Consider the following 26917-nt stretch of genomic DNA (forward strand, 5'->3'; position numbering starts at 1 on the left):
GCAGAAAGTCAAAAGCTGAACTTTTAAAATCTTTATTCAAAACAAAAGGTAAATTCACAAAACCTGTTTAGTAATACAAACAGTGTTGTACTGAATGTATGATATGAAATGCAAAAGTCAACATTTCAGACATTTGCCAAGCTCGGGAGTGATAGGATGAGCACCTGCTGTTCTGCTGATGGAGAGCAGTTCAACATTCTGATCTGCAGAAGAAGGCTGGTGCAATAAACCCATTTGAGACCCTACAAACAGTCTGTTTCTAGTTGAGCTATTTGGTCACTTTTTTTTCTCACCCACTACATTCTTAGAAAAATAACTTGTGAGCACGAGTGAACACCTATAAGCCCCGTCGACAGACATTATACCATGTTTTAGGGGAATAACTGATTTGTTGTTGTACAAAGTGCAGTGTGTAGACCTATTAGTAAATCTAAAATGTAAGTGTTGCTCTAATTTTGGTTACATACTTGAACACATTCTAACACAGTTAAAATATAATCTTCCATCTAGGATACAAACATAGCAAAATAAATTCAAAGTGGACAACAGAAAAAAGTAGTCGAGAAAAACTGAGCCGTGAACAACTCCAAAAGAATTCTCCATTATTAAAGTAAAATAGACCATATCATGGTATGATTTGTATATGACATGTAAAGTGTGTCTTGAGTATGGCAACAGCACAGTGAGGTCAGACTCTGCATAACAAGCACCAAGGCCCTTCTATTAATCTACTGAGGTCAGGATGTTGAGCCCCCAAGTTCAAACACTTGTGGGCTTTGAGTGAAAACTGAAAGAGACAAATCCAGACCTCCAACCAAACATAAAAACATCATCTGTGCCCCAGTAAAAAAAAAACAGAACACCTGTTATTAAATCTAGACGGCAGATGGTGATGTGTATGAAAATAAACTGTATAAACATACAAAATTGCTTCGGAATCTGACATTCAAGACTTTCAGAGTAAAGTTACTTGCTGTGCAACAGGACAGGTATGCTTTGAACGTTAGAACTGAAGAAAAGTGGTTCATCCATAATGAGCAACAATCTTCAGCTGGAGGACATGATGGACAAATCAGTTCAACATTCTATCGATTGTGACATCGCCGCATTAAGTCTCCCTCCTACTTACAACTGGCTATTGAACATCCCTTCTCAATACAATACAATACATATATAAAAAACATTTTTTTTAAGTTACATCCATACATCAACAGTGACCGCCACCAATACTTGAGGAGTAGCAAGCCATTTAGGACATCCATGAATCCAGGGCGGCTGCTGTTAACCCTACAGAACCACATTGGGGCAGGAGTAGGTACAGTGCGCTCGTTGTTGGGAGGAAGAAAAGGGTGTTGGGATATGGTTCATGATCAACGATGTCCGGGGCGATGGATGATGAAGGAAGAACCGATAGCAGATCAGCATGCTGCAGTGAGATCCGACATGCAAAAAATAAAGAATAATTGACCCACGGTACCACACACGTATATATGCCCTCTGAATCTGTCATCTCTCAAACATGTCAACCCACTAAAAATCAGTATCTATGAATTAAGGCAGGGTGGATAGAATACTGCACATCCCTCTTCAGATTTCCCCCATTCCCCTCCTTCAGCTGTTGTGTGTGTCTGTGTATGTCTATGTGTGTTTGTGTATGTGTAAGGCTTTGTAATACAGTTTCTACTTAATGATTCTTAATATTTTAACACCCTTATCCTTTGGCTCCTAGTCTGCTGCTGTGTGGCTACCTGTAAGGCAAAAGTGTGTCACATAAAAACATACAGTAACAGGAATATTCACGCACGCGCGCGCGCGCACGCACGCGCGCGCGCGCACGCACGCACGCACGCACACACGCACACACACACACACACACACACACACACACACACACACACACACACACACACACACACACACACACACACACACACACACACACACACACACACACACACACACACACACACACACACACACACACACACACACACCTAAAAGGGTTAAGCTTGACACCTGTCCCTTACTTGGCCAGACCACAAACTGTAGATAAATGTTTTCAACCAACATTAGCAAATAAGTAAACAAGACAGTGGAGGAACAGGCAAGGAGGTCAGACTGAAAATCAGGACATGGAATACAAAAATGCAGAACGAAAAGAGACATTTAACAGTGCGTAAAACAACGCCCCTTTTGTTCAAGAGAGAGTCTGAGTATAGGAACCTGGTTGTGACTAAGACATGGGACTATACTCAATGAATACGATGATACCAAAGTATGAAGATGAGGCGGCAGGGCCACGATATCTAAAGGGTTGTTCACTCAGGTGTTGCAGAGAAATTGCACATGGTGAGCCCAGCATGGAGGTGGATGCACATGAACGTGTTTGTTTGTTAACCCTTTAGGGTTATTGACCTGTCACACAGCCAGGGGCTGATGCACATTATGTGGTCAGCCCACAAGATCCACATGCGCCAAGTCTCATGCCCGTGTTTGTGTTCACACAGACGTCTCGGGCCCTGGAGCGCAGAAGGCAAATCCGGCTCCTGAGAGACGGAGCACGAAAGGGCTGAGAGAGCACAAGTCGGCCCCTCCACCTTCCGCCAAGTGGACCAGTAGTTTCTGAGGAAGGGGATCAGACCCGCGCCGCGACGGGGCTTCCGGGGCGCCGAGGTGGAGGTGAGAGGAGTCCGTGCTCGTGCCTTTGTAGGACCGACCAGGGGACAGTGGAGTCACCTCGGCCACGCAAGCCTGCGACGGATTCTCTGCATCCTGTGGAGAGAGGGGGGATGCATCGTCACAAGAAAGTCCAAACCATTAGAAGCAGGAAAAGGGGAAATCAGCAGAAAAGCACCATGCAAATCAAATCACGTGTGAATATGGAGAGATGTGAGACGGCTTGATGCATTGGATTGAACAGCAGGGATTTATTCAGAAGGTTTTGATGGTTAATGACACCATGTTATAGACGCTTGGATCAAATTTACTAAACAAAACAGTGTGGATTCTGGACATAACCCACTGATCAATGATGATAAAACCCTCTGTACATTCCCATTGTGATCAATGGCGGAGACAGATTTTAAGAAACAGACATACATTACAATTGCTACTCCATCTTCCAACACCAGATGTCCTCATTATTCCTGATACAAAATGATTCTTTTCAGAGACATGTTGGCTGGGAAACCTGGACTTTTCCACATAACATTACCTCAGTTACTGACTGAATGCTATTCAGATCTGTAAGAACCTATTAAATGAGTTCAGTCACCGCAGATTTCTCAACTAAACCTCCTGCGACCCAGAACCTTCAGTGTGAGCTCCTCCAGCTGCCTTTAAACTCCAGTCCAGCACTGTCAAGGAGTCCAAACAACCTCACTAAGTAGCCTGCGTCTAATAAAAAGAGAATTCAATTGTTTAATTAGCTCCTACCCTGATCAAGTCAATTCCCTTCCCACATGCAGTGAGAAGCACAGCATGCTTTGCTACCAGCACTACAGAGCTAATTGGAGGTTGTGGTTCCTACAAAGTGGGTTTGACGAAAGTAAATATTTAGTTTAGATGCAGTTATTTTGCCCCCTCCCCCCACCCCCAGCCCCAGCCTAAGCCATATAAATTTAACATGCCCCATGCAGTGTAGAGCAGCAGGAAGCATCATGGCAGCAGCTTTAGCAACCCGACTCCCCACGGTAAACACCCTCTGTGTGCCGTTACCATGGTGACCCTAGCCCACCTTGGGGGGCGTACCCCTGCGTTTGCTGGGAGCGGTGCGGTGTCTGTGTGACATCATGGGGTCACAGTTCCTAGCAGCTTTTTGTCCACTGTCTCACTCACAGGTCCTAGCAGGGTGGAGTGGGTTCCTCCCCCTCCACCTTCTGCAGTGCCAGGAGCCACACAGCCCTCCAGGGCCCCCGCTGTCCTTACCTTCTGTGGATGACGTTAAAGGAAAGGGAGGTGATAAATGAACCGATACAGACCTTTTGTCCTGTATCCTGGTATACTTACTTGCCTCGGCTAGCTCGGTGGTACATATTCTTAACTGTGTTAACGGTGTGACCACTGCAACTAAACTGAAAAAGGATTTTAACTCAACCATGAAGCATCAGAATAGCATTGGCGTTACTTCTTGGTATCATACTATGGATTTGTACTGAAATGGTTGCGTAGCTCAAATATGTAACTGTAAAATATTACTCATCTATACTTCATCACTTTACACTAAGAATTTAACATAGCATTTTTCAGTGCAATGATTACACTTTCATGTTTAGTGTGCACTCATCTCCCCAACCAACTCTGCATGCCACTTCAGATAAGGCCCCAGTGCAAAGAATAATTCAGTCAAAGATTTTTAAAAAGGCATAATAGTAGATAAGAATTATCAAAGTGTTTTTGAAATTCTTTAAATCTAACGTCTTGGTTTCTGACAAACAATTTAAGAAGAACTGTGATCTGCTAAATCTGTTTAAACAGTAAATAATAGGGGACAAAATGAAAAACAATATGAGTCATGGCATGCAATTTAAATAAGTAAAAATGTACATAAAGAACAAAGCACAAAATACATAATATAATATATGTATATAATATAATAATGTAATGAAAAGGGAAAAAATGTCTATTGTTATGAAAAGCACCCTTGTTGTTAGTTTTACATGGAGCAATGCGTAGAGACTTTAATAAGTGGTTGACACCATCATGCATACAGAGATGAAGCCTTGAAAGAGAGAGTCACCTCCTCTTCCTGCTCCTCTCTCGTCTCTCTGGGCCAATCAGAAACTCATTCTGCTGGATGACTGAGAAAGCATGAAGATGGTGGACGGCTCCACAGTAAGGCACGGGGGAGTGGACTGCAGTCACCCCGAAAGAGCAAGTGTGTGTAGAGCCACAGAGGTGTGGGAGAGGGAGGGTGTGGGCATCACAGGAGAGGGTGATGCAGAGGGACAAAAAAGAAAGGAGGAAAAAGGCAGATACGGCAGGTGAATGCAAGGAAAATGGAGAATGGCATGATGGGGATTGGTCAGGATGATGGTGGTCCATCAGGTTGCAGTGAGAAGGGAGAAAAGAGAAGAAAGAGCACAGCAAGGAGAAATATGTCAGACCTTTCATTGATTTTGCCATTCAGGGTGAAGCCTGTTTCAAGGGAACGTGAGGCTAAGCCACAGGAAACAAAGGAGTCGTTCTACATCACACTATTAGGGATTCCAATGGTGTTCCTGGATAACTAATTGAGTGCAATAGATTTGCAAGCTTACTCATTTGGTTTATTTCATTAAAAATATAAAGTATCATCTAGCATAGGAGTGGATTCAACTTCCTGCTAAAAGGTTGACAATTTAAAAACCTGGAATATAAACGCCCAACCTGATAACAAGACAATGTAAAGGTAGGTGCAGGTGATGGTACCTGTGCACGTTCGGTGGCTGTGGGACACATGGCCCTGCAGAGGACCTTTTTGATGACATCTGGCAGCAAGCCGACCGTTATAAGCAGGATGATGCTGAGCCAGGCCGGGCCACTGGACAACATCTGCATGAACACGTAATACATCCTCTGGTAGTTCAGGAAGGGCCTGCGCAGCAACGACAAAGACAGAAAAAGGTTCCAGAAATGTACTAAGCTAAGATAAATGTTGCACCTACTAGAACAAAACACATATTATACCAAATGATGCCTCCCCAGAGAAGAGAGAAAATAACGTAGAAAAGTAACGACCCCCAGATGACAAAGTGATTGATCCAGGTCCAGTGGTGTGTGTCCAAGGCAAGCTGAAACAAACACATAGTAAACATACAGCATGTCAATGAAGTCAATGGCTGTGCCTTTAGGGTTTAATGTTGTGCGAACTGAGCGGCCAGTGTAGTCAATCATTTACGTAACGTGCTAGTTAACGTGTGTGCCCCCTGCTTGTCCATGCATCCGATGAGGCACATACGCAACGGTAATGAACTCATTTAAATGGAGTAATCATGCGATACCATAACATAGGGCGTCTCTTTTCTTCGGTTTTTCACCTCTGAAGACCTGTACTCACTCACCTTGAGCGTAACGGTGAAGACCAGCACAGTAAAGACGAGAGTTCCGAAGGTCCAGTTCCCAAACATCTGCAAGGCGAGAGGGGGGGGGGGGAAAGGGTTAGTGGGCACATTCATCACACGCTATCGACCAGCACCCATCGATAAGTGGACATTCTATGGTTTTACAGTGCATATAGCACAACAAAGCGATAATCAGAGAGGAGGGCAGAGGGAAATATAGAAGCAGAAAGCTGGGAATTTACATAATAACCACAGCTGATTGTTGTTATCGGTGGACTTCCTTTGAAAGAGTGCTAATATTCATTATGGATGCCATAAACAGCCAGTATTTCCTTTCTAAACTAGATTGATTTTGTTTGTCTGACATCCACACACAAGGAGTATTGGATAAAAGCAGTCCGGACAAACCCTGGATGCTGGAGCAGGAAAAGGAAAAAAAACAACCCCCAGAACTGCTACAACATAAAAATACACACAAACGCACAAACATGTTAAACAGAACAACAAAAAGGTGTTAGATCTTAATCTATAGTGCAAACTAGCATTAGTCCATGTACTAGCACAACAAAACACAAGGAAAAAGTGGGGGAGCATCTAAGGTTTCTACCATGTCAGTGGAGTGGTTGAGATCAGGTACTGTGTAGGATTCAGGGCTTTACAGAGATTAGAGGGAATAAGGGGGAACTCGGAAACTACACATTCAAATGAAAGGGTGTGCATGGGAAGTGAGGAGGGATGAAACTGTATGAAACAGGATGAAACGGTACGACAGGAACTAAAAAGTGTAAAAGACAGAGAGCTGAAGGGGAGGGAGACAGGCTTACCATCTGTGTGTTGGTGGTCATAAGCTGAAGAAGAAGAAGAAGAAGAAGTGGAAGAGGAGCAAAATGAAGAGAAAAGAAGCAGAGAAAAGGAGGGAGAAGAAAAGAGAAAGGAATCAGGACAAAGGGTAAAATGAATCTCAGAATGCTTTAACTTAAAAAAAACAGGACCAAAGGCAATCAAAAACAGTTGACATGATAAAAATTAACGATACAGAGAAAGATGCTACTGCGTTGTCATAATGAATGGAGATCCTATGTTGTTGACATATTGGGGGGCGGGACATGAAGCTTACTGTTTCAGACCCATAACAACAAAGACATGATCACAATGTCATCCTGTAACACATAACTCCTCTTTCATGAGAATCCAATGGAGATGGAAGTGTCTGTGGAACTTTGTCCATTATTCTCTTTTCCCTCTTTTCTGTTTCACAGAATGGCAGATCTCACTGCCTCTGTTGACATCGAGATGGAGGCTCACCTGGCCATTGCTGGTGAAAGTGGTGTTGTCAAACAGGAAGTAGGCACCGAAGAAGAAGATAACAGCGTCAAACACACCCAGGCACGTCCAATAGATGAAGACGGGCCAGCGCAGGAGGGAGTTCTTCGCTATGTCCCTAAGGAAGACAACAGAAGAAAAACAATGCTCACCAAAAATATATATGTAATATATTGGGTCATAAATGTCACAGAAAATATATAAATGCAGGTTTCCCATCAGAACTGCGCTGACTTGTACAAGGAGGGGTCCCTCTTGAGTCTCTCAGTTGTGATGTGCTGCTCAACCAGGCTGTAGAGGAGGATGGGGAGGGAGGTGAAGCTGATGTTGTACAACGTCAAATAGGCGGTGTCGTACAGAGGCTGCAGGGCGAGAGAGACAACAGAGGCGACATCGGACATCTTAAACTTATGGCCGTCTTCAAAGCTTCTTACTTTAGCCACTTGAAGGAAGCAGAGCAAGCGGAATATGTTATTAAATTCTAGACTTTTTTTTTCAAGTTTCCAAGATGTTGCACATAATTGTCAAATTCTAAATGGAGCAGAAAACACTAGCTTTTATTCACAGTTTTATTGAATTGGCGATTTTGGGGCTCCTTCTAACTGTGGGTTGTGAAAAGTGAAGGTTCTTCAGCTGCTAGATGTGCTTCTCTGAGACCAGCTAGTTGTTAACTCAGCCATTTGGTGCTTGGCAGGTGGAGTGAAGTGGGTCTATTAGAGCTGGAAACAAGATTGATGACAATGGAGTTTGCGGGTCATAAAATGAAAACAAAAAAGGGGTGAAAATGCTCAGTGAGCTGAGGGGAGCCACAGAGGAGAGGGTTCATTCTATGACACTTATTAGTGCAGCTTTTAACATGAATATAAAAAGGGGGGCTTGCAGCCAGGAAACGTAAAGTATGATGTACTTACCTGCTGGGAGAACCCACAGAAGAACTGGTAAAGGAACTGAGGGAAGATGAAGCATACATTCTGGAGGGATTCAGAATGAGGAGAAAGAAGAACAAGAGAAAGTGATCAGCTTGTGGTGAGTACATGTGAAAACATCAGAAGAATCTAAAAATGCTGCCGTCTGCACATTTCTGTTCAAGCTGAGATTGTGTTCTGTGAGCTCTCGGAGTGGGCCGCAAAGGGCTGGCCTGCCAAAACAGACAAAATGAATCCGTTGGCAGGGCACTGCCTGCTGTGGAAAACGCCCACACTGATCGTCGTAGGCATGAATACAGGAGAGAATGTAGCAGCCAGGATTCATGGATCCAAAATCGGATTCTTTTTAACTTAGTGTTTGAAGAGGAATGGGCACAAAGGTGTTAGAACGTGTGAGCAGGTGGAGCGCAGCAGGTATTCGTCTCGTACCTTGTAGAAGAAGTACTGAACAAGTTCAGCAATCCGGATGTAGTAGTAGTGGCCATGAACCAGCAGCATCTTCTTCAAGTGTTTGAATTTGGGGATGGCGTAGTCGCTGTTCCTTGCTGCCTGTCGGCCCTCTTTACCCATGATGCCTTGAGGGAGAAAAAAAAAGGAGTTTGATGACATACAATCTGATTAGGAAGAAAATACAGTCATGACAACACATTTAGGTAGTTTTCTACTAAATGTGGAGACTACACCTCAACTAATATAATATATCATAGGTGAGCCAAAACTGGCTTTTCACAAACCAAGTGGATGCATGTGTTACTAAATGAATGTGTAGGCATATGTGGTCAATTGAAAAAAATCAAGATCAATACACTATGTAGTTATTGTATCAATTGTAATTATAAATTTAAGAATTTATTCATGAGCTCCTGTCTCAGTACGTATCTGCCAAATCTGTTTTTTACATTACAGGTTTGTATCAGTATTAGGAGGCTTTATAAATACACTTGGTGTCTAATAGAAGAAATGTATTAAAATATACTGTATATACAGTATATGCTTACCAATGCCCACATGTGCTTCCAAGATCATGCTGACATCGTTGGCCCCATCGCCGATCGCGAGGGTTATGGGGTGCTCCTTGGAAGCTTTAATTAGCTTCACAATCTGCAGAAGTAAAAGACCAATGTCGGTCACTTCCGCTTCTCGTCACAGAGGAATGTGCCTGGGCGGCGTATTTATCCGTGAGGCGCAGCACTCTCACCTGCGCTTTCTGCAGCGGCGCCATCCGACAGCAAAGCACAGCGCTACAGTTGCGACCGATCTCTAAAAAGATCTCTCTGTAGTTGCCGGAACCGGCGCCCTCCTGTTTGGACTTCAGTATTGCAGACAGAGTTGCCCCGTCGATGATCAGACCAAAGTCGAGGCAGTCCACAGACAACCTGGAATCCCAACATCAAAATAACATACATAACGTATCATAACAAATTACTCAATAGTCATAAAATCATAGCAAATTATATGATAATGGATCAACCATCTTAATTCAAATGCAAAGATTTGTGGCTTGTTCTTGTTTCTCATTTGAGCAAGTCCACAGTGGACTCTTAACTTGTGCTCACTATTTACAAACCAAATGGGTGCCGGAGAAAACACGGATGACCTCATACCCGGAAATAGAGCGTTGTCGGAGAACGGTCCTGCTTAGTTCAAACAGAACATCGTGCAGACTCTGCTCCTCTGTGCGTTTCTTGGTGAGCTCGAGGATCTGGGTGCTGCGGCGGAACAGCTTGCTGGCGTAGCAGGTAGCCGCTGCCGTCTCCATCTTGTCGCCTGTCAGGACCCAAACTTTCATTCCGGCCTTGTGCAGGGATTCAATGGTGTCTGCGGCTTTCTCCTGGAGCCTGCACATCGATAAACCAATTAGGGCTTCAGCCTCCATGTCAAAGCATCCATCAAAAATTCAATCAACCAATCAACTACCAGCTGGCGATTACTTATCAATGGATGACCAATCTTGTCCCTGCCCTTCGCCGGTTTATCTACGAGGCAGTCAAACTGTCCGACGCCTGATTGATCATTTGGGTAAAACTATACTGCGGGTCCACCGTGTAAGGGCATCTTCTATTCTAACAGAGCAGAAAACAATGGATGAAATAAAACAAAGGGCACAGCAGTAAAAGTAGTAAGTCACCTATCAGAACTCAGATGCAATCTTTTTTTTCTGCTCATGAGTCATTACTATACTTTGAAGACAGCATCATGACTCATTCATCTTCCCTACTATGCCCCCACTGCTGCATTAGAAAAAAAATCTCTTCCTCTCTGTGTCTCTCTCTCTCTCTCTCTCTCTCTCCACAGCAACCAACCTGTCCTCCACTGCTGTCGCTCCCAAAAGCACAAAGTCCTTCTCAATGATGTCATAGGCCTGCGCCAGCCTCTGCTCCCTGTCCTGCAGGGCCAGCTTGGCTTCGTTCAGGTGTCGACAGGCCTCCTGGTATTCAGACTCTGATAGCCTCCGATAAGCGACACACAGGGTCCGCAGCCCCTCCTGCATTGCAGCAAAGAAGAGAAAGATGGATGGTCATCATATAGGGATATATCTATGCTGTTTAACTGTTCAAATATATCCATCCCAAAACTGGCCTGATAAAATGCACCAAAACTGGATACTTACGACAGCATTCTGCTCCACCCGGGCTTTCACCTGCTCCACCTTCCCAGACACGACGCGAGGAAAAATGGATGAGTCGGCCCCTTTACAAAACAGCAGGCGTTCTCCTGAGACGCCCCAAACACACACAACAAAAACATTTCAAACAGACTGAACAAAGAGCCGGGCTTTGCAACCATGGATTTTAAACTTGCACTACGAGAGCATTGAGGACGCCTTACCTGAGCTTGACCTGACTATGACGCTCATTCTCCTCCTGACAGAGTCAAAGTTCAGCACATGGAGCAGCTCAAATCTGAAGGATAGAGGGACTTTCAATGAAGGCGTTTCATTTTATTAACTTTCCCTTCTTTCAGTAAATCAAAGAAATTCACATTAGTCCACTTCCAAATCCCTGCACATCTCCCTTTCCAAGTAGAAAATAATGTCAAATATAGGCAAATAAAAAAAGACTTTTCTTTTATCAGACATTTCAAGGGTGGCTCATTGGCAAATAGTGACTTCAGCAGACATACCTTACTCGTCACTATTGCAGGTCAAACATCAACTATAGCTGACTGACTAACCTCCTCTCTCTCTTTCTAGTTTGGAGAATAATAGAGGTAAAAAATACAAAAAGTCTAAAGTAAAAGGTTTGTGCTTAAAATGAAGCATTAAGCTTATTCCAAAAACTACTAGAATGGCCTACTGTGTTACGGTATTCTAGTAGTTTGTGGAAAAAGACAAAACATTCCCTGCAAATGCTGCAAACAGCAAGTGTGAGAGTATAACCTTTTGCTTTTCCATTCCCTGCTAAGTCTTTTCATCTGCTGGATGCAACCCCCTCCCGTCCCCAGCTTCCTTGAAATAGTTCACTATCGACAGGCCACTGCGGAGAGTGATGGTTGCAGAGTGAGGGGGGCCACATGACTACTTCCTTCTCAAAACATTTCCACAAAACCACTCTAATGGAATCCTACTGCCTTTCATTCTTCCAGATCAGTAGGAGCATTTTGATTCAATTGAGCAGTTTCTAATAACAACCCTCTGTTTTTCTCTCTGTTGAACATGCAACACAATCCAAGAGCCCTTTCCCTCGAAGGTAGCCGATGTAGAACCACGACTCCATCAACCCAATTGCTCATATTCGATCTCCTGTGGTGGAACCACAACAGGCCTCTAACAAACCAACCTTTCGATCTCGTCATCTTTGTTGAGGATCTCCATGTAGTTGTCTTTAAGTCTGAGATAGGTGTAACCAAGCCTGGCAACACGATAAAGAGAGACAGACAGAAGATTCATGTAAGTCAGAGTATCGATACAACCATTATTCAAACTGTTCTGATGCATTCAACGTAACCTGCCCACAGCTCACACATACACTTACTCAAGTTCAACACATCTACGAAAGCAATATGTAAGAGAAGCAAACTATGATTTGGGCAATGTGTCTTAGGCCACGTACAGACCAGACATAGTGTGTGCACGTAGCTTCAGGTGAAATACGACGAAGTCCAGTTACATTCAGGAACGGTATTCCTTTATTGTCAACCAGTAGTGTGTTCTTGATGGGCTACATGCGAGTCAGTCTGTCCTCAATCTGATGTTGTTTGTCTCACTTGCTGAAGGACAAATAACACATCAAGATTTTGCTAATGTGTATGTGACACATTCCTCTATCCCAGAAAAGTCCTCTAGCTAATGGCTATTTTTAGTGCGTTTACCTTTTCATTCCTTCCACCAAAGCCACCTCGTCCGGTGAGGAGGAGATGTAGAAGGAGGTGGGCCTGCCCTGGTGGATGCCCCTCTTGATGCCATCAACCGTCTCCTCCTCCTTCACTTGCACCGTGTGACACAGGCACAGCGCCCGGAAAAACAGATCCTCGTGTTCCTGCAGACACAAACATTCATTTTGCAAATGCAATGGTAAAGTTTGTCACAAAGTTGCAGAATTTATTCAGAAGCATACATGTAACTGGTTTAGCAGTTAGTATTAAAAACAGTACTGAACTACATTTCTCAGAACTACAAAGCTGTTATGTAGGATATCATTAAAAGTGGGAGTTCGCTGCTCTCTCTTAACATCTGTGGTGGCTTCTGCAGCTAATGCTGACTTCATACAAATTTCTTTCCATTAAACCATAACTAATTACTGTTGACGCCGCGAGAGAAAACAGGCCCATCACTTTTCTGGGTACCAGAGGACCCCCCGCCTAACCCTGCCCCCCATGTAAGACTTAAACAAACATTTCTTCTCCGTCCTTAAAACATGGCTCCTCTTCATGTTCAACTAAAATATGTTATTAGTGTTCTCGTCGATCCTATTTGGGCTGCATTCTCTGTGAAACACCCATACATTACTTACTCTCCTGTATCCTCCGGGTGAGGAGTCAATCATGTCTATACTGGAAGCAGCGCTGAGGATTTGACCGTTGCAGATGGCATGCGGGATGTAGACGTTCCCATCAACGCAGCATTCAATAAACTCCATGTTGTTTTCAGTGAGAGTTCCCGTCTTATCGGTAAAGACATACTCCACCTGTAAGGGAAAGAAGAGGTTGGAGCGAGAGCTTGCCTTTGGCGTGTGTGTGTGTGTTCTCAAGCACCTGCCCCAGCTCTTCATTCAGGTCAGAGGTGTTGACCAGAGCGCCCTCTCCCAGCTCTTCATCGAACATTTCTTCATCCCAGGTGATGAAATAAGAGCCCAGGAACTTCTGCATCTCCACCGTCACATACATAGACACTGGGATGATGTAATTGAATAAGACCATGAAGGCCAAAAAGTCTGTGAATGCTCGGATCACCTGTAGGAGGAAGGGAAGGCGGACAAGAGATGTGAAGTTTCAAAGGAGATGATACTTGACGCTGGCCGTCCAGACTGTGTCTTTGAGTTTGGGGGTAGAGGAACTGACCACGTGGCGCTGGCGCTCGTTCTCAGTCCTGTGGTTGTACCAGGGTTCGTCTCGGTCTGGAGACCACTGCCAAGCGTATTTCAGGACGGTGTTGATCACCGCTTTACTGATCAGGATGCACAGATACACTACCAGAAAGGCATTCATCGACCTGCAGAGAGAGTAACGATCAGGAAGAGGAAACAGCAATTAATCAGACCTCGCATCTACATCAAGCAGGTGGCAGAGTGGGGATGTTGATTATACTTTTCCACAGCGGAGCGCTTCTGAGATTTAGACTGGTAATTAAGCGCCATCTTGGTCTCCATACCAGTGTAGACCGCGACAGCTGAGGGGAGAGAAATACTGAGTCATCAGGCCAATAACCACAACGGCCTTTCCCGAGCTCCAACATTCCAGAGACATTGTGCAGTGAATCGTCATATTAATACCATAAATATGTTGCGTGTTCTTCAGTGTGGCTCCTCTAAGGAGCAAATTCTCAGCCCCGAGTGGTCTGCAAGAATGAAACACAATTCATGGATATTTTTTTTCAGAAGAAAATATTTTAACAAATAAAAGCTACACCGAAGAGCTAATAACAGAGAATCTGGCCACAATAAATGTACACTCACCTTGACAAAGGCTCTTCTGTGTCCTTGTAAATATTGATGCGTCCCACAAATCTGCAAAAGAGTCACAGCTCACAAATGAACAGAGAATATCCCCTGCTCAGAGGTTGTAGATGATAATGAGTACAAAGATGCATCAGTGTGCCTGTGTCCCACTCACTTGTAGAGGTCAGGCTGTGGTTGTTCACATTCAATCGTGGCGTGTAGCGAATCCACCTCCCGCTCCGTTCTAAAGGCCACGGTATCTTGAACTGCATAATAGGTCTGAGATAGGGGTGGAGGAAGGGGGATGAAGAAGCAGAAGACAACAGACGAAAATGTCACCCGCAGCCACTAATGAGAGGCGGATTCAGTCGACTCCTCCGTTCATCTCAAGGACCGGGCGATATGGGGAGGTGAGCGGTTACAGACTGCCGCACCGGGGAGGACAGCATGCTGGGATGGTAAGCACATCAGGGGGTCACCCCCAGGGCCTGTTTGAGCAGTGTCTACAATCTGATGATACATTCACCCTGTAGTGCATGTCCACATTGTACATTGTTACATTTTAATGACTTGGTATAAGGGGTTAGGGTTAAATTAAGATTAGGGTCGGCACACAAAAAACATGCATTGCCGTTGTTAATTGATGTTTATAAATAGCTTTTTTGATTAACAATTTTTTTAAATGAATATATTGTGTTTCAAATCACCACCTGTATGATAAGGAGTAGTAGCAATTTCTTACATTCTTTAGCATTATAAGATGCTTTCAAATGAGCTTGTCACAGTTTTGGTATCAGAGTTGGGTTATTTAAAACTTAAATTAAATTAAATCTAATCAAAATCATGCACGAGCACTAGCACCTTGTGACTGGACTCCCCATCTAGGCTGGCAGTGGTGACGTAGCAGGTCCCATCATGGCGACTGGAGGAGAGCAGGATGAGATCACAGGGGAAGGTCTCATCCTCTCTCACCATGACGATGTCCCCCACCTGAGCAGGACAGACACACATCGTATTTTGTAGAGAGATTCACATAAACACAGATAGTTAAGGACAAAGACCTGCAGTAAATCGTCTGTTCATACGTCACCCTTTTTTTTCCAAAAAGGATTGAGAATTGCATAACAGATTATGCATGCGGAGCAGCTTAACTCTGATAAATCCCATCTCCACAGTGACCATACACATGACACACTCTCTTGGATTTTGCATAATTAATATATTCAGAATTATTCCTGCTCCCAATTCACACCCCAATCACCTCAGTTTGATCTATAGTGGTGAAACACTGACAGAAAATGCTGTTAGACACACAAAGAGACGGAAAAAGACGAAAGTTTCCGTTCTCTGATGTAAAATGTGTATATATATATATATATATATATATATATATATAATATATATATATATATATATATATATATATATATATATATAACTGTGATTGGTTAATTATATTACCGAGTACTGTTCTGTATTATGCTTGGTAGTGGAAGCTGACAGGTATTGAAAGCTGACAATTTGCCTTGTTGCGTTTCGTGGAATTTGTTGAAAATAACAACAATATTTAATAACACCGGTCTGTTTCCTTTCAGACTTTCAGTCCAAGTTGCCTTGGCAACGCCCGTGTTAACAGGTGGCAACTGCTCGTGCGTATCAATAATTCACTTTCAGATTCCTGTGCCGACACATGATCAATGGGCTTTGCAAACTCGCATCGAGCAGCCCTTTTGACAAAAATGGATCAGAAGGAGAGCAACTTCGGTTTGGGTTTACAGACCAAACATGCACTAAGAGGATTCCTTGCGTCACCTCGTCTTGATGAAGAAGATGAAACAGGGCAGTCGGCCAAAATGTTTGTACTGAAGTCATACCAAGTGTCTGTTTTGATTTAAATAATTTGTGAGTAGGTACTTAACTTGTATTCCACAAGGGTCAGGCAGTCATCATCAGACACAAAAATAAGACTGAACAAAATAAAAAAAAACAACATTTACATGAAAGAGACTGAGGCTAAATAACCAATCACTGATCTGTTGCATTAGAATGACATAAGAGAACATGACCGGATGATGACAGAAATATACCAATTCATGAAATACATCGGCCCTCTGCACTTGCCAAAGGGCTCTTGGTTAGTGCACTGTGGGACACCAGATCTGTCCCTCAACTACAATTTTAGGGAAGTGAACTGATGAACTGATGAAGAAAGGAGAGAGAAAGAGAAGCGCAGAGTGTGAGTGTTACGTGCTGTGTGTTTTGTTTTGCTGTGTGGTCTGCCTGTGTGTGTGTGTGTGTGTGTGAGATTCTCCTCTGCAGCTGCGGCTGATCAGCCAATCAGAAAGGGGATAAATGGCGGTGCCAAGCCTGAGTTAGGGGGGTGTTGCGGCAGTGAAAGCCAAAGTGGTCAGAGACGTGTTGGGTTCTGCTGTGACGAGTTGGAGCCCAGACCAGCCCAGCCCAGCCAAAACAAGCCAGACTTTCAGTTACTTTGTGTTGTTGAGTTTTCGTCCCCTCACATAACTATGTACCGTTTGTCCAGATCTCCCGGGTTTATTATCTAACATTTTTTGCGTCCTCCACCCTTACACCATTTAGGGACGTAACAGTGAGAGACAGATCCAGAAAAGGACAGCTATGCAGCAGTGTGCTGCAGTGTTGCTTTGTGGCCTCGGGTGCTCCACTGCTCTAATGAGGCCATTCTTACCCGTAGCTTGTGACTCTGTGTTCTCACCACCTTCCCCTGCTGCACCACGTCCACCGGACACTCGTTTATAGAGCAGTCAGCCTTGTGCCTGAGCCAGTCCTCGTAGCCCTGAGGGAGAGGGGCCGAGAACCACATCGTCAGGGGAGAGGAAGAGAAAGCCGATGTGTTTTGAAACAAAGAATTGAGATTTTTGAGCAGAAGGAATCGCGTCAAGAGCATAGTATGAGATCAAGAGACAGCAGGGAGGGGGCAGTGGGGGGGGGGGGGGGGGGGGGGTTGAAAGTCATACACTATAATTAATTTGCATTGTTCTCCCTGGCTTCCTAGCCAAAACATCATGTTTTAGATGTATGTCCTAGCAAGGCTCGTCCTTCCTTAGCCAGAACAGCTCTATCTGACACTACCCCCGTCCCTCAGTACCAGGACGTGGTGGAGGGGACGCATCTCCTCGGGGCTTGGGATCTTCAGTTAGAGTGATTAACAGAGAAGACCATTCATTATCATATTTCTCACATCACCAGACATATTCAATGGCATGTCCTTTCACTGGGAGAGGAATGTGTATATTCACATAATAGAGCTGCCGATTGGTGGAGAGTGTGGGTGTGTTTGTGTGTGTGTGTGTGTGTGTGTGTGTGTGTATTTGAGGCCAGGACTTGTAGTGTGAGGGGGGGATTGTTGCTGGCAGTATTTCCCGGAAATGTGTGCATGTTTGTGTGTTGTACCTGTTTTATAGCGGTGACAGTGATAACAAAGAAGAGGGGCAGGCCGCTGGTGACTGGGCTTGTGGGGGTGTCGATGATGAGCTGCAAGGGAGAGGAAGAGCGGGAGAGTGGGAGGGAGGTGGGGGGGGGGGGGGCGGGCGGGGGGGGGGGGGGAACACAGAGAGGAGAAGGGAGAGGATGCCAAGCAAAAGCTGAGTAAGGAAGTGCAGCAGGGAACAGTTTCTGTAATAAGTAATCAAGCATCAATCTGGCACCTTTAAAGTATCAGAGTAATTAAATCATGTTTTCATTGCCTCCATCTGCACACTAGCCAGGGATAGTTTACTTGTGTTTTGTTTTAGGACCTACAACTCTTTCTGCCATGCCCCGTTTGTCCCATTCCGAGGGTGCTGCATTTCACATGCTACTGAAATAACGCACAGCACACTAAAGACCCTCAGCTGTGGCTGAGCAGCATTCTGGTCTACTGGTAGAAAATGTAATTGTACCCTCCTTCTGCTGCTCTATGATGAATTTGTGCCTGCATGTTCATTCAACATTTTGTTAAAATTTAGTAGCTCAATAAAAAAGCTGCTTCGCTCTGATTTAGACGGACAGACCTTTATCCGACCTATGCCAGCTTAAACCGATCTGAAAATGTATAAATGTAATCCAGTACAGCATCATATTAATGGTTTCCCCATGGTCTACACATTTTAATTCTGTCAGAACCTATAAGAAAAGATAAAGGCTGTGCGTCATTACTTTTCAGGAAACAGACTAATAAATACTATTGATTATTTTTGTTCATTTTCCAATAATCTGTCTTCAATATTTCAAATATTCATTAAGTATTGGGTATAAATCTGCAAACATAAGGATTATCCAGAGTTAGCTAGGACAGAGTGTCTCACTTGAAAAGATTTCAGGTTAATTTGAGCTAATTCTAGCTAATATGCAAGTCTACTTTACATCACTTCCTGAACACATACTGAACCCCAATGTCTAAAGCAACATTCACTGCAGTTTCTCCAACAGTTCTTGCTACATTTCAAACGTCATTAAGTGTACTTTGCTAACTTTGATTAGAATTAGGCCGGTGACATTGTTTGAGAAAACGCAAAATGATGCATCATAATGATAATCTTTGATATGGTAAACAGACAATTGGGAGAGTAATGCTTTAGTTTCACTGTTCTCACCTGGACCAGAAATATGGCCAAGAAGTAGAAGTTAGCGATTCTTCTGAACTGCTCAAACAAATTTTTGGGAATAAAGTTCCAGGAGGTATACTGGGGGACAAAGGGACAGCAGAGTTATTATCACATGCAAACCCAAAGAGAAACAGAGCACATTATCTTCCAGTCCCTCTGGCGAGAGACACTTTGACGAATACACGCCAAGAGAAATGTGTCATCCCTAAAAGCATGGCCACAAAAGCGATTACATGGTTGTCCAAAGACAAAAACGGGAGCATGGGAAGATGATGAACGATGTTATGGTTCTCTGACTCACGGCTTGTGGCTCGCTCACCTTGGAGGAGACGATGCGGTTGTCGGGGTAACGCTGAGGGATGTAGTCCTCGGCCCCCGGAGGAGGATCTTTATGACCGATGTACACCGTTCGACTGTCCAACCAGATCTCCTCCCCCATGCACTGATGGAGAGACAGAGATGTGTGAAGTTATAAATAGCAATACAGGAGGGTTGGGGTTAAATCGCACTGTTCAGCCTCGGTAATGTGTTCACATGCAACACGTAAGCTATTTACGATCTCTATCAGCGCCCCCACAAACACCTCCCAAGCAAGCCCAGATCTCTTTGCAACCATGCTTGCAATGCAGGTAACAAAAGGCAAAAGTACACACCGATGGCATATGTCTATTCTTCTTCTGACGATGCTTCTTTTAAGCATTGATATGCCAATCTTTACTTAATATATATAAATATATACTAGCACTAGCTAATGGGAAAATCATTAGACTATTCATTAATTACAAAATGAATTATCGAGTAGTTTGACAAATAATTGATCAAGTTCTTTATCAGGCAGAAATGCGCACAATTCACTAGTTCAGGCTCCTGAAATAAAAGGATTGGCTGCTTTTCTTTTAAATCATTGTAAAAATGGGTTTTGGACTGTTGGTCAAACAAAACCTTGATGACACAACGATTAAATGGAATAACATCATCCTCGGATCACTTCACTAATGAAAGTTTGAATGAATTAGGGAAAGTGGAACTACGCCTTACTGTCCTGGATTCAACAGTGCAGTCAGGAAACAGAACGTTTCACAGGACTGTCGAGCCACTTCAGCCGCTACAACGACTCACAGACCACACTGAGGGATGAGGTCATCTATGTTAATGTGTGTACGTGGTATCGGCATAGTCCAGGGTGGCTTCATCATTTATCTTTTCCCTTCTTGCTGTGGTACCTCTCTGCAATCTGCTGCATGCTTGCATTATTCTTCTACACAGTACAAAAACAACTTTGTTCGTTTTTGGTGCTGTGATACAATATATTAAAGCACATTGCATTGTGGGTACACACTCCTTCACCTCAGTTCATCTCTCATTTACTGAATGTTCCAGTAGCTCCCAGGGGACAAACACAAGTTCATTCCAGGAGTCTAGCGCAGCACATATTTCTTCTTCAAAGTGTCCTTCATCAAGCTCTACTGCAGGGAGAGAGAAAAAAGGTTGAGGGACCTGGGCATTCAGCTGTTTGTTTCCATCTGGCTTCCTACGTGGCTCCTAATGCTTTGGCCGGAGCAGGCCGTGTGAGCGTAGCCTTTATAAAGCAGCCTGCCTGACACAGCTCAAAGCAGAAGTGGTGACCATTAGCAAAAAGTTCTTGAACAAGCTTAAAATGGCCTTAACATTTTGGCAAATCCATTGGTTTTTAAATGTGAATTGGAACACTACAAACTCACATCATTAAGTCTGGACATTAAAAAAAATCACATATAAGGAATAACCACCTGAAATCTGCACCTACAGAATCTGCGTCATAACACGGAGTCGCAATAAGGAGAACGAGCCTCAGAGCTAAACGCATCCACAGTGATCAACAGGTGTTTGGCCGTGGGATAAATATAGTCTTTCGAGCCAACAGCCGACTTGAGGCCTCTCCCAAACATCAGGGTTGGGGGCACCATGACCCAGAGGGACAAAGTTAGATGAAAAGAGAGGCAGAAAAAGAGTATGAAATTAAAGTGGAGCAAGCAGCGGGAGCAGGAGGCCAAAGAGGACAAAAGGAAGGAAATGACAACCATCACAGCGATGAAGGCAACGAGGATGGCAGGAAGATTTGTAAAGACAAAAGAGACTGAAGAACAGGCGGAGAAGCTGAAAGACGGACGAGTAAAAAGACAAAAAGATGCGGTGATTGATGAGACTAGCTGATGTAGCACTGTTATTTTTGGTTAATTTAGCAGTTTAAAAAACACACACAATCTGTCACGCAGAGGGTCACTGGCCTTAAATCAAACTCACATGGCTCTGTTCCTCCAACATGGATTAAACAATCCTGTCTTGCTTTATTTTGGAAGGCTTAGTATGACCGTATTATTACTCATCCACCTTCAAGTGCTCATCGTGAGAACTGTGTGATTTAATGATTTGCATTTTGTTAATTTATTTGATTAATCATTTTATCTGTAAATGGTAACAAAGAAATGGCCATCATGACGTCCCTGAAGTCTTCATCCAACAAACTGAACAGGATAAAACCAAACAGCTAAACCCTAACATATGAAAAGCTGAAGTAGATATTTTTAAGATAAACAAAACTCTATTCATCCCGAGGGAAATGGTTGGTGAGCAGTATCAGCACAAAGTAGGGAAGTGTGCAAATAAATGTAAGAACAATAAGGGGAGCTGTGACGAATAATATCATGAGTATGGAAGTGCATATCCGCTGTGTTCCACTTCTACTTCTGTCACCACATTTTCCTCCTAAACCCCCAACTCTCTGACTCGTGCGGTCATATTTCTTACTGCACTGTACTATCACCTCCATCTCTCGGCGGTGTGTGCCGCACACAGACAGTGTGAGAGTGAGAGAGCGGCCGAGAGAGACACAGAGAGATTGCATTGTGGTTTGTGGTTATCTGATCGTTAATCCTCACTGATCTGTATCAACCTCCCTCTTCACTCCGCTGCACCATCACACAAAGTGGCAGGCGGGTCGGATGCGGGACATGGAGGCTTTGTCTTTATTAACAACATAAAACAGTGTCCGAGCAGCAAGGCTGGTCTTACATCACTATCACTCGGTAACAATGACAAGATGCATTTGATAACAGCAAAGAATCCCAGCACTGCTTTTATATCTCCAAGTGTCTATGGCAGAACCGTTTCATCTCCGGATGTAACATTAGATAATAAAAGTGTGTCCGCCAAGGTTTTAAATGCTGCTCTAAAAAGCCTCTCTAGTTAGACCTACTATTCATGTGCATATTGTAGTGTGGAAAACCTACCCTGGCCCGGGCCGCGCAATGATCCGTCCCCATGTTACGGCTTCTTTCTACTGCAGAGGTGTAATAAAAATGTACACACCATTAGTATTGTCCCTTCTCCACTGTGCTGCAGAGGCACAGCATGGCGTGGTGAGCAAAATTCCCTCATTAACTTACCATATCAAATTTCTCTGATGGAGCTCTCTAATAATTAACTACTCCTGTTAACTGCACAGAGGATGTAGAAACACATAAACAGTGATTACACAACACTACGCGCAGGGTGTGCTAGATGTATAGCCCGCATAGAATCAATTCAAGTAAATCTTAAGGGAATTGAGGTTAAGGCATAAATATAACTTAAATAAATATTTAGACTGACTGCCTAATAACTTTAATGTAGCTAGCTGGGCAACCTCATGTAAGCTGATGATATACAAACAGTCTTGATAACAGGGGGGAAAATATATTTTACTTGAAATATTTGACTTTATAAACTGTTATTTTTTAAGGTCAAAAACTGAAAACATTTTAGAAAAATAACTCCAGATACACTTCAAACGATGCAACGTTGTGCTAAAGTCAGGCTAAATGAGAAATCCTTTTTTCCACTGATTCTAAATAGGCATGACTACTACCAACTCTGTAGAAATAAACGATCAATTAAAGTTCATATTCATTATTTAGACATTACTTATGTATTTAGCTCACACAATTCTTAAGCTTTATTGGTGCAATTCGATTCACCAGCTTAAATTAATTATTTCAATATTCTTATTAATTGAAGCTGTGAAGTTTGCTTTGAGCAAAGATAAAAAGAGATCAGCTGAAAAGGAAAGAGGTTACCTGTTCAAAATGCACCACTGCGACTCGCTTCCCATTAATCGCCATAGCAACATAGGATGCAGAAATAGACAGCCAGCTATGTCGGCAGGTGCATAATGGACCAAATAGACTGCATTAAGTATAATGAAGATCAAATGTGTAAGATTTTTTCATTCATTTAAATTTCTGAAAATGTATTTTACAAGAGATTATAAGGTTTTCATTAAATGTGTCCTGACAATATACTCCATATATATTATTGTGCTTTCATGTGGATCAATTAGGACCTCTCTGTGCGTGCATGTGTTTTATCTGTTGACAACCTATTTTTGGACACATTGGGATGAAAGTGTAAATATCAAAAGCAGCAGTAACGACGACACTAATGATGTGAGGAGAGGAGAAGTAGCTATTGAGGAAAGGAAGCCCCATTTGCTGTTATGATGACTTATTAGACATTAGACACAGGTGTAGACACAAAACATGTTCCAATATTTGGGTTGGAAAATATGAAACAAATAGTGACCTTCTGCCTGCAGACACTGTATCAGTGATGACGCAACTCACTGAATACCAGGAACAAATTCAAAGGATAAATATGAGAAGATTACAATAAAATGACAACATTAGTATTCTGATGTTGCCTCCACTCTCCCACATGACTGGCTGAGATCCAACTGTTACATAAGTCTTTAATCCAGCTGTGCTACTTCTTCTCTCCCCTCCTTCTCCTCCTTCTCCTCGCTCCTTTTCCTCCCGCCACTGCAATCTGTATAAAAAGAAAGCCCTTCTCACTCAGCGTGTCTGCTTCCAACACCGACCAACACCCTGCTACGGACTTGAACCCGCGTCTCATTGTGACGCCTCTGTGTCCAGGGCACGCTGCAGGAAATGGTTGGGACGAGCCGGCTCACGTCTGTTTTCTCTGATACACACATGGGCCAGCAGGCAAAGCTTTGCCCAAACACAAATCCTGTGGGTTTTGTCACCTACAGTCGCTGCCTGGGGGGGGGCGGCAGCCAGGAATAGACTGCCCTTAACCGTTTGTGGCAGCTAATGTGGCAAATAGCAGGTTGTGTTCTGCCCTCCACCGCTGGTCTGGGGACTCAAAGAGCTGTAAAGTATCTAGAAACCCTTCTAAAGCCCTTCGCCGCCCTGCTAGCAGAGACGTGGCTGCCCTTTTCTCGTTTATCTGCTGGGGTTGCGAGAGGTCTCTGCAAGAATAACTGTCATGTTTATATAGATAAGATATAAAAGATGCAACCAGGGTAAATCCAGTTAAAAATCTTAATGTCACTATCACAAGAGGCTGTTTTATGAATGGGAAAAGGTAGACATTGAATAAGAAGAGAACATTTAATCCCTTCTAAAAAGGAAGCGTGTGTCTATAAAAGGACCCCCGGCACCCTTCTTATCCAGATCACTTCTCACTCTTTGCAACACACTATTATCATTACCAGACAACCCCTGCACCAAAGAGAAGAGACTGATGACATGTATTACACACACACACTCCTTTTACACTGCATGTCTTATTGCACGTGGGCTTAGCTGTTCTTTCACACCAACAGGGTGAAGAGTCGTAATGATGTTTTTTTTAGGTTGTTACGCAACAAAAAAATTCCCATTTAACTTAACGAGCTGCAAAACACCCTCGCACTCGACGACACAGTCTCAATTCACCAGCAAACTTCCATGAGCCAGAAAACGGGCTCATATGCAGTAGAAGAACCGTCAGAAAATGTTGTGTGATGGACAGGAAGCACTCTCTGCAGATCCGAAAGAAGTGTTTCAGTACTCGGTTTACTCCCTTCACAGGGACAGCTTATGCAGCGACTGTCCAGAAGATGATTTAGGAACCAGTCATCTCCAATAATAAGCATCCCGAACTATGAGCAAGAGAAACTATTCTTTTTTTGGGATGTCTGCAATACTTTTTACGGTGTGACTTCTTTCTGTGAATCAATTTTAGGTATTTAACTTTTTTCAAACATTGAAGGCCCGTCTCCATCCTCACAATGGCGGTTGGACTGTGTAAACATTCAAAAGCAAGTGTGATAATACGGGATATGATTTAGAAAGGACTAAACAGATTCGTTCCTTCTTAAGAATCTCAAATTCCGGAAAGTAAGAGGCTCGCAATATTTGGTTGGGGACCTTGACGGCAGTTTCCTCCTCTATCTGTCCAGAGAAAAGGCTGGGCCGCCTTTCTCATATTACATGTTAATCACCTTGCATGTTGTTCTTGTAGCCTCATTAGGGGAGCAGCTGTTCAGAATATGGCAAGGTTAATAGAGTGTGATACACAAGTCATAGGAGGACCAGATATACATCAAACATCCCTTCAATTCTGAATCAACAGATATGTAATTGAATTTATGATTAATCCCTTGTCTACTGTTGATGAGTGGTGCTGCACAGGGAAAATATTGAGAGGAAAGGGGCGTGTTTATTGACCCCATCCCTCCCACCTCACCCCTGCCTCCCCCGTAAATCAAATTTCCCGTCAGGCTTCCTACAAACGATGTCACCACACGCAGATACACACAAACATGCATACACTCACCGGTACAAGCCCAACAAAAATAACCTAGATGAGCACATAAATGCATGAACGCTATCTTCTCTGCACCTGAGCCTGCTTTACGGTCAGGGGAAAGGCGATATTCCAGAGGTGTCCACCTGTCAGAGTTAGTTTCCCCAATAGATGCTGAGTTTCCTAATTCAGCCGCCAACCAGCGGCCTGTTCAGACCAGACGCACCAGCCGTGTGGTTACAGCAACACACCATCATTTCATTTGTTATTATGACGGTTTCCATCAAGGGATTTCTACTTAAAGCCTCTCAAGTTAACAAAGTCTGACTTATTACCTCATCAGGCTGGAGGTGGATACAAACAGGGGTCAAATTCAGTAAGCGCAGAGTCCCACCGGGGCCTCTGAGCTGTGTGAGCCCTGATTGAGACTCTGCAGACCAGTGCAGGCTGGACGCCATGAGGCAGGAGACGGCGTGCATGCACGTTGTAACTCTCGTCACCATTGTAACTGGGCCAGTCAGGGTAATTTCTATTCTGCACATTCACCAGCCATCCCCGTATCTGCAGTTACTGGCTCATTCCCCATTGAGTTCCACACACACACACACACACACACACACACACACACACAGCAAAGCCCACTGTCAATGGCAGTCAAAAGCGAAATGTTATTCACCGGGAGATGAGCAAAGTGTTCATCACTAACCGGTGGGACCACAGCCACGACATGTAACATTGGCAGCTGATGCTGACATGGAGCTGCAGTTGTGACAGTAGTGACATACGCGGGGGGGCCCTTACGTATCTGCTGATGATGTTCCGGAGCAGCGTGAAATCCATCCTGGAGACACCTGCGGCCGCGACCTCACCGTGACAAGAGACGTTCAGCTCCCCGCTCGGGTCTTTTTTCCAAGCGCTACCTAGCGTGGATCTTTCCACCAGGAGCCATCGCTCACCACCCGCTCCTCCTCCTCCTCCTCCTCCTCCTACTCCTTCTCCTCCGCTGCCACCACCGCCGCGCTGTCCGTGATAGCGACGAGGAGCGGTGTCTCAGTCGGCTCTGGTGATTTTCATGGCATCCCCGAGACGAGCCATGCAGAGACCGAGCGATTCCGCACACCGACGCCGCTGGCTACATTTCAGGGGCCGTTTCACCGCACGCGAACCGCCGAAGCTCCGGGTATTCTTCCGGGTCTCCCGCCCCCCACGTTTCTCGTTGGTCAAACCGTGTTTTATTCTCGCAGGGGAGGCTCCTTCGTGGCGGGTGCCCGTGTGCCGCTCTGCGTTGCAGCGGCGGC

At 44.1% G+C, this 26917-nt stretch overlaps 1 protein-coding gene across 8 annotated transcripts; it reads right to left on the reverse strand.

Annotated features, from left to right (window-relative positions):
* Nucleotides 1-1930: 1930 nt before the first annotated feature.
* On the reverse strand, nt 1931-26917 carry LOC119228732 (phospholipid-transporting ATPase IH-like). Of its 8 annotated transcripts, none has more exons than XR_009957000.1 (31): nt 26421-26917; nt 19330-19452; nt 18999-19088; nt 17818-17898; nt 17093-17200; nt 15247-15375; nt 14561-14664; nt 14404-14454; nt 14221-14285; nt 14036-14117; nt 13790-13940; nt 13484-13681; nt 13243-13416; nt 12602-12768; nt 12070-12141; nt 11120-11193; nt 10902-11005; nt 10594-10775; nt 9895-10128; nt 9489-9666; nt 9289-9391; nt 8720-8865; nt 8276-8335; nt 7599-7726; nt 7347-7482; nt 6866-6889; nt 6042-6107; nt 5668-5771; nt 5410-5575; nt 3737-3930; nt 2634-2772 (listed from the first exon to the last, which is right to left on the reverse strand). XR_009957000.1 is itself a non-coding variant. In XM_037488638.2 (31 exons), exons 1-30 carry the CDS (start codon nt 26457-26459, stop codon nt 4776-4778), a joined length of 3417 nt encoding a protein of 1138 aa, XP_037344535.1. In that variant the 5' UTR covers nt 26460-26917; the 3' UTR covers nt 2634-2772; nt 4739-4775. The 8 variants fall into 8 exon arrangements, 7 of the variants coding, with proteins under 7 accessions (XP_037344532.2, XP_037344533.2, XP_037344535.1 ...); XM_037488638.2 differs by lacking the exon at nt 3737-3930 and adding an exon at nt 4739-4853; XM_037488639.2 differs by lacking the exon at nt 2634-2772 and adding an exon at nt 4739-4853 and having other exon boundaries at nt 3794-3930.

This window comes from Pungitius pungitius, chromosome 10, assembly GCF_949316345.1.
Source record: "Pungitius pungitius chromosome 10, fPunPun2.1, whole genome shotgun sequence".
Lineage (NCBI taxonomy): Eukaryota > Metazoa > Chordata > Actinopteri > Perciformes > Gasterosteidae > Pungitius > Pungitius pungitius.

Bases quoted from the DNA above. Each gene is read 5' to 3' on its own strand.
- LOC119228732 (XM_037488635.2), bottom strand. From the start codon at position 26,459: ATGGATTTCACGCTGCTCCGGAACATCATCAGCAGATAC. The intron at 13,417-13,483 runs GTGCTTGAGAAC...TTTCCCTTACAG, and splicing joins TGAATGAAGAGCTGGGGCAG to GTGGAGTATGTCTTTACCGA. The intron at 11,194-12,069 runs GTTGGTTTGTTA...TCTATCCTTCAG, and splicing joins AAAGATGACGAGATCGAAAG to ATTTGAGCTGCTCCATGTGC.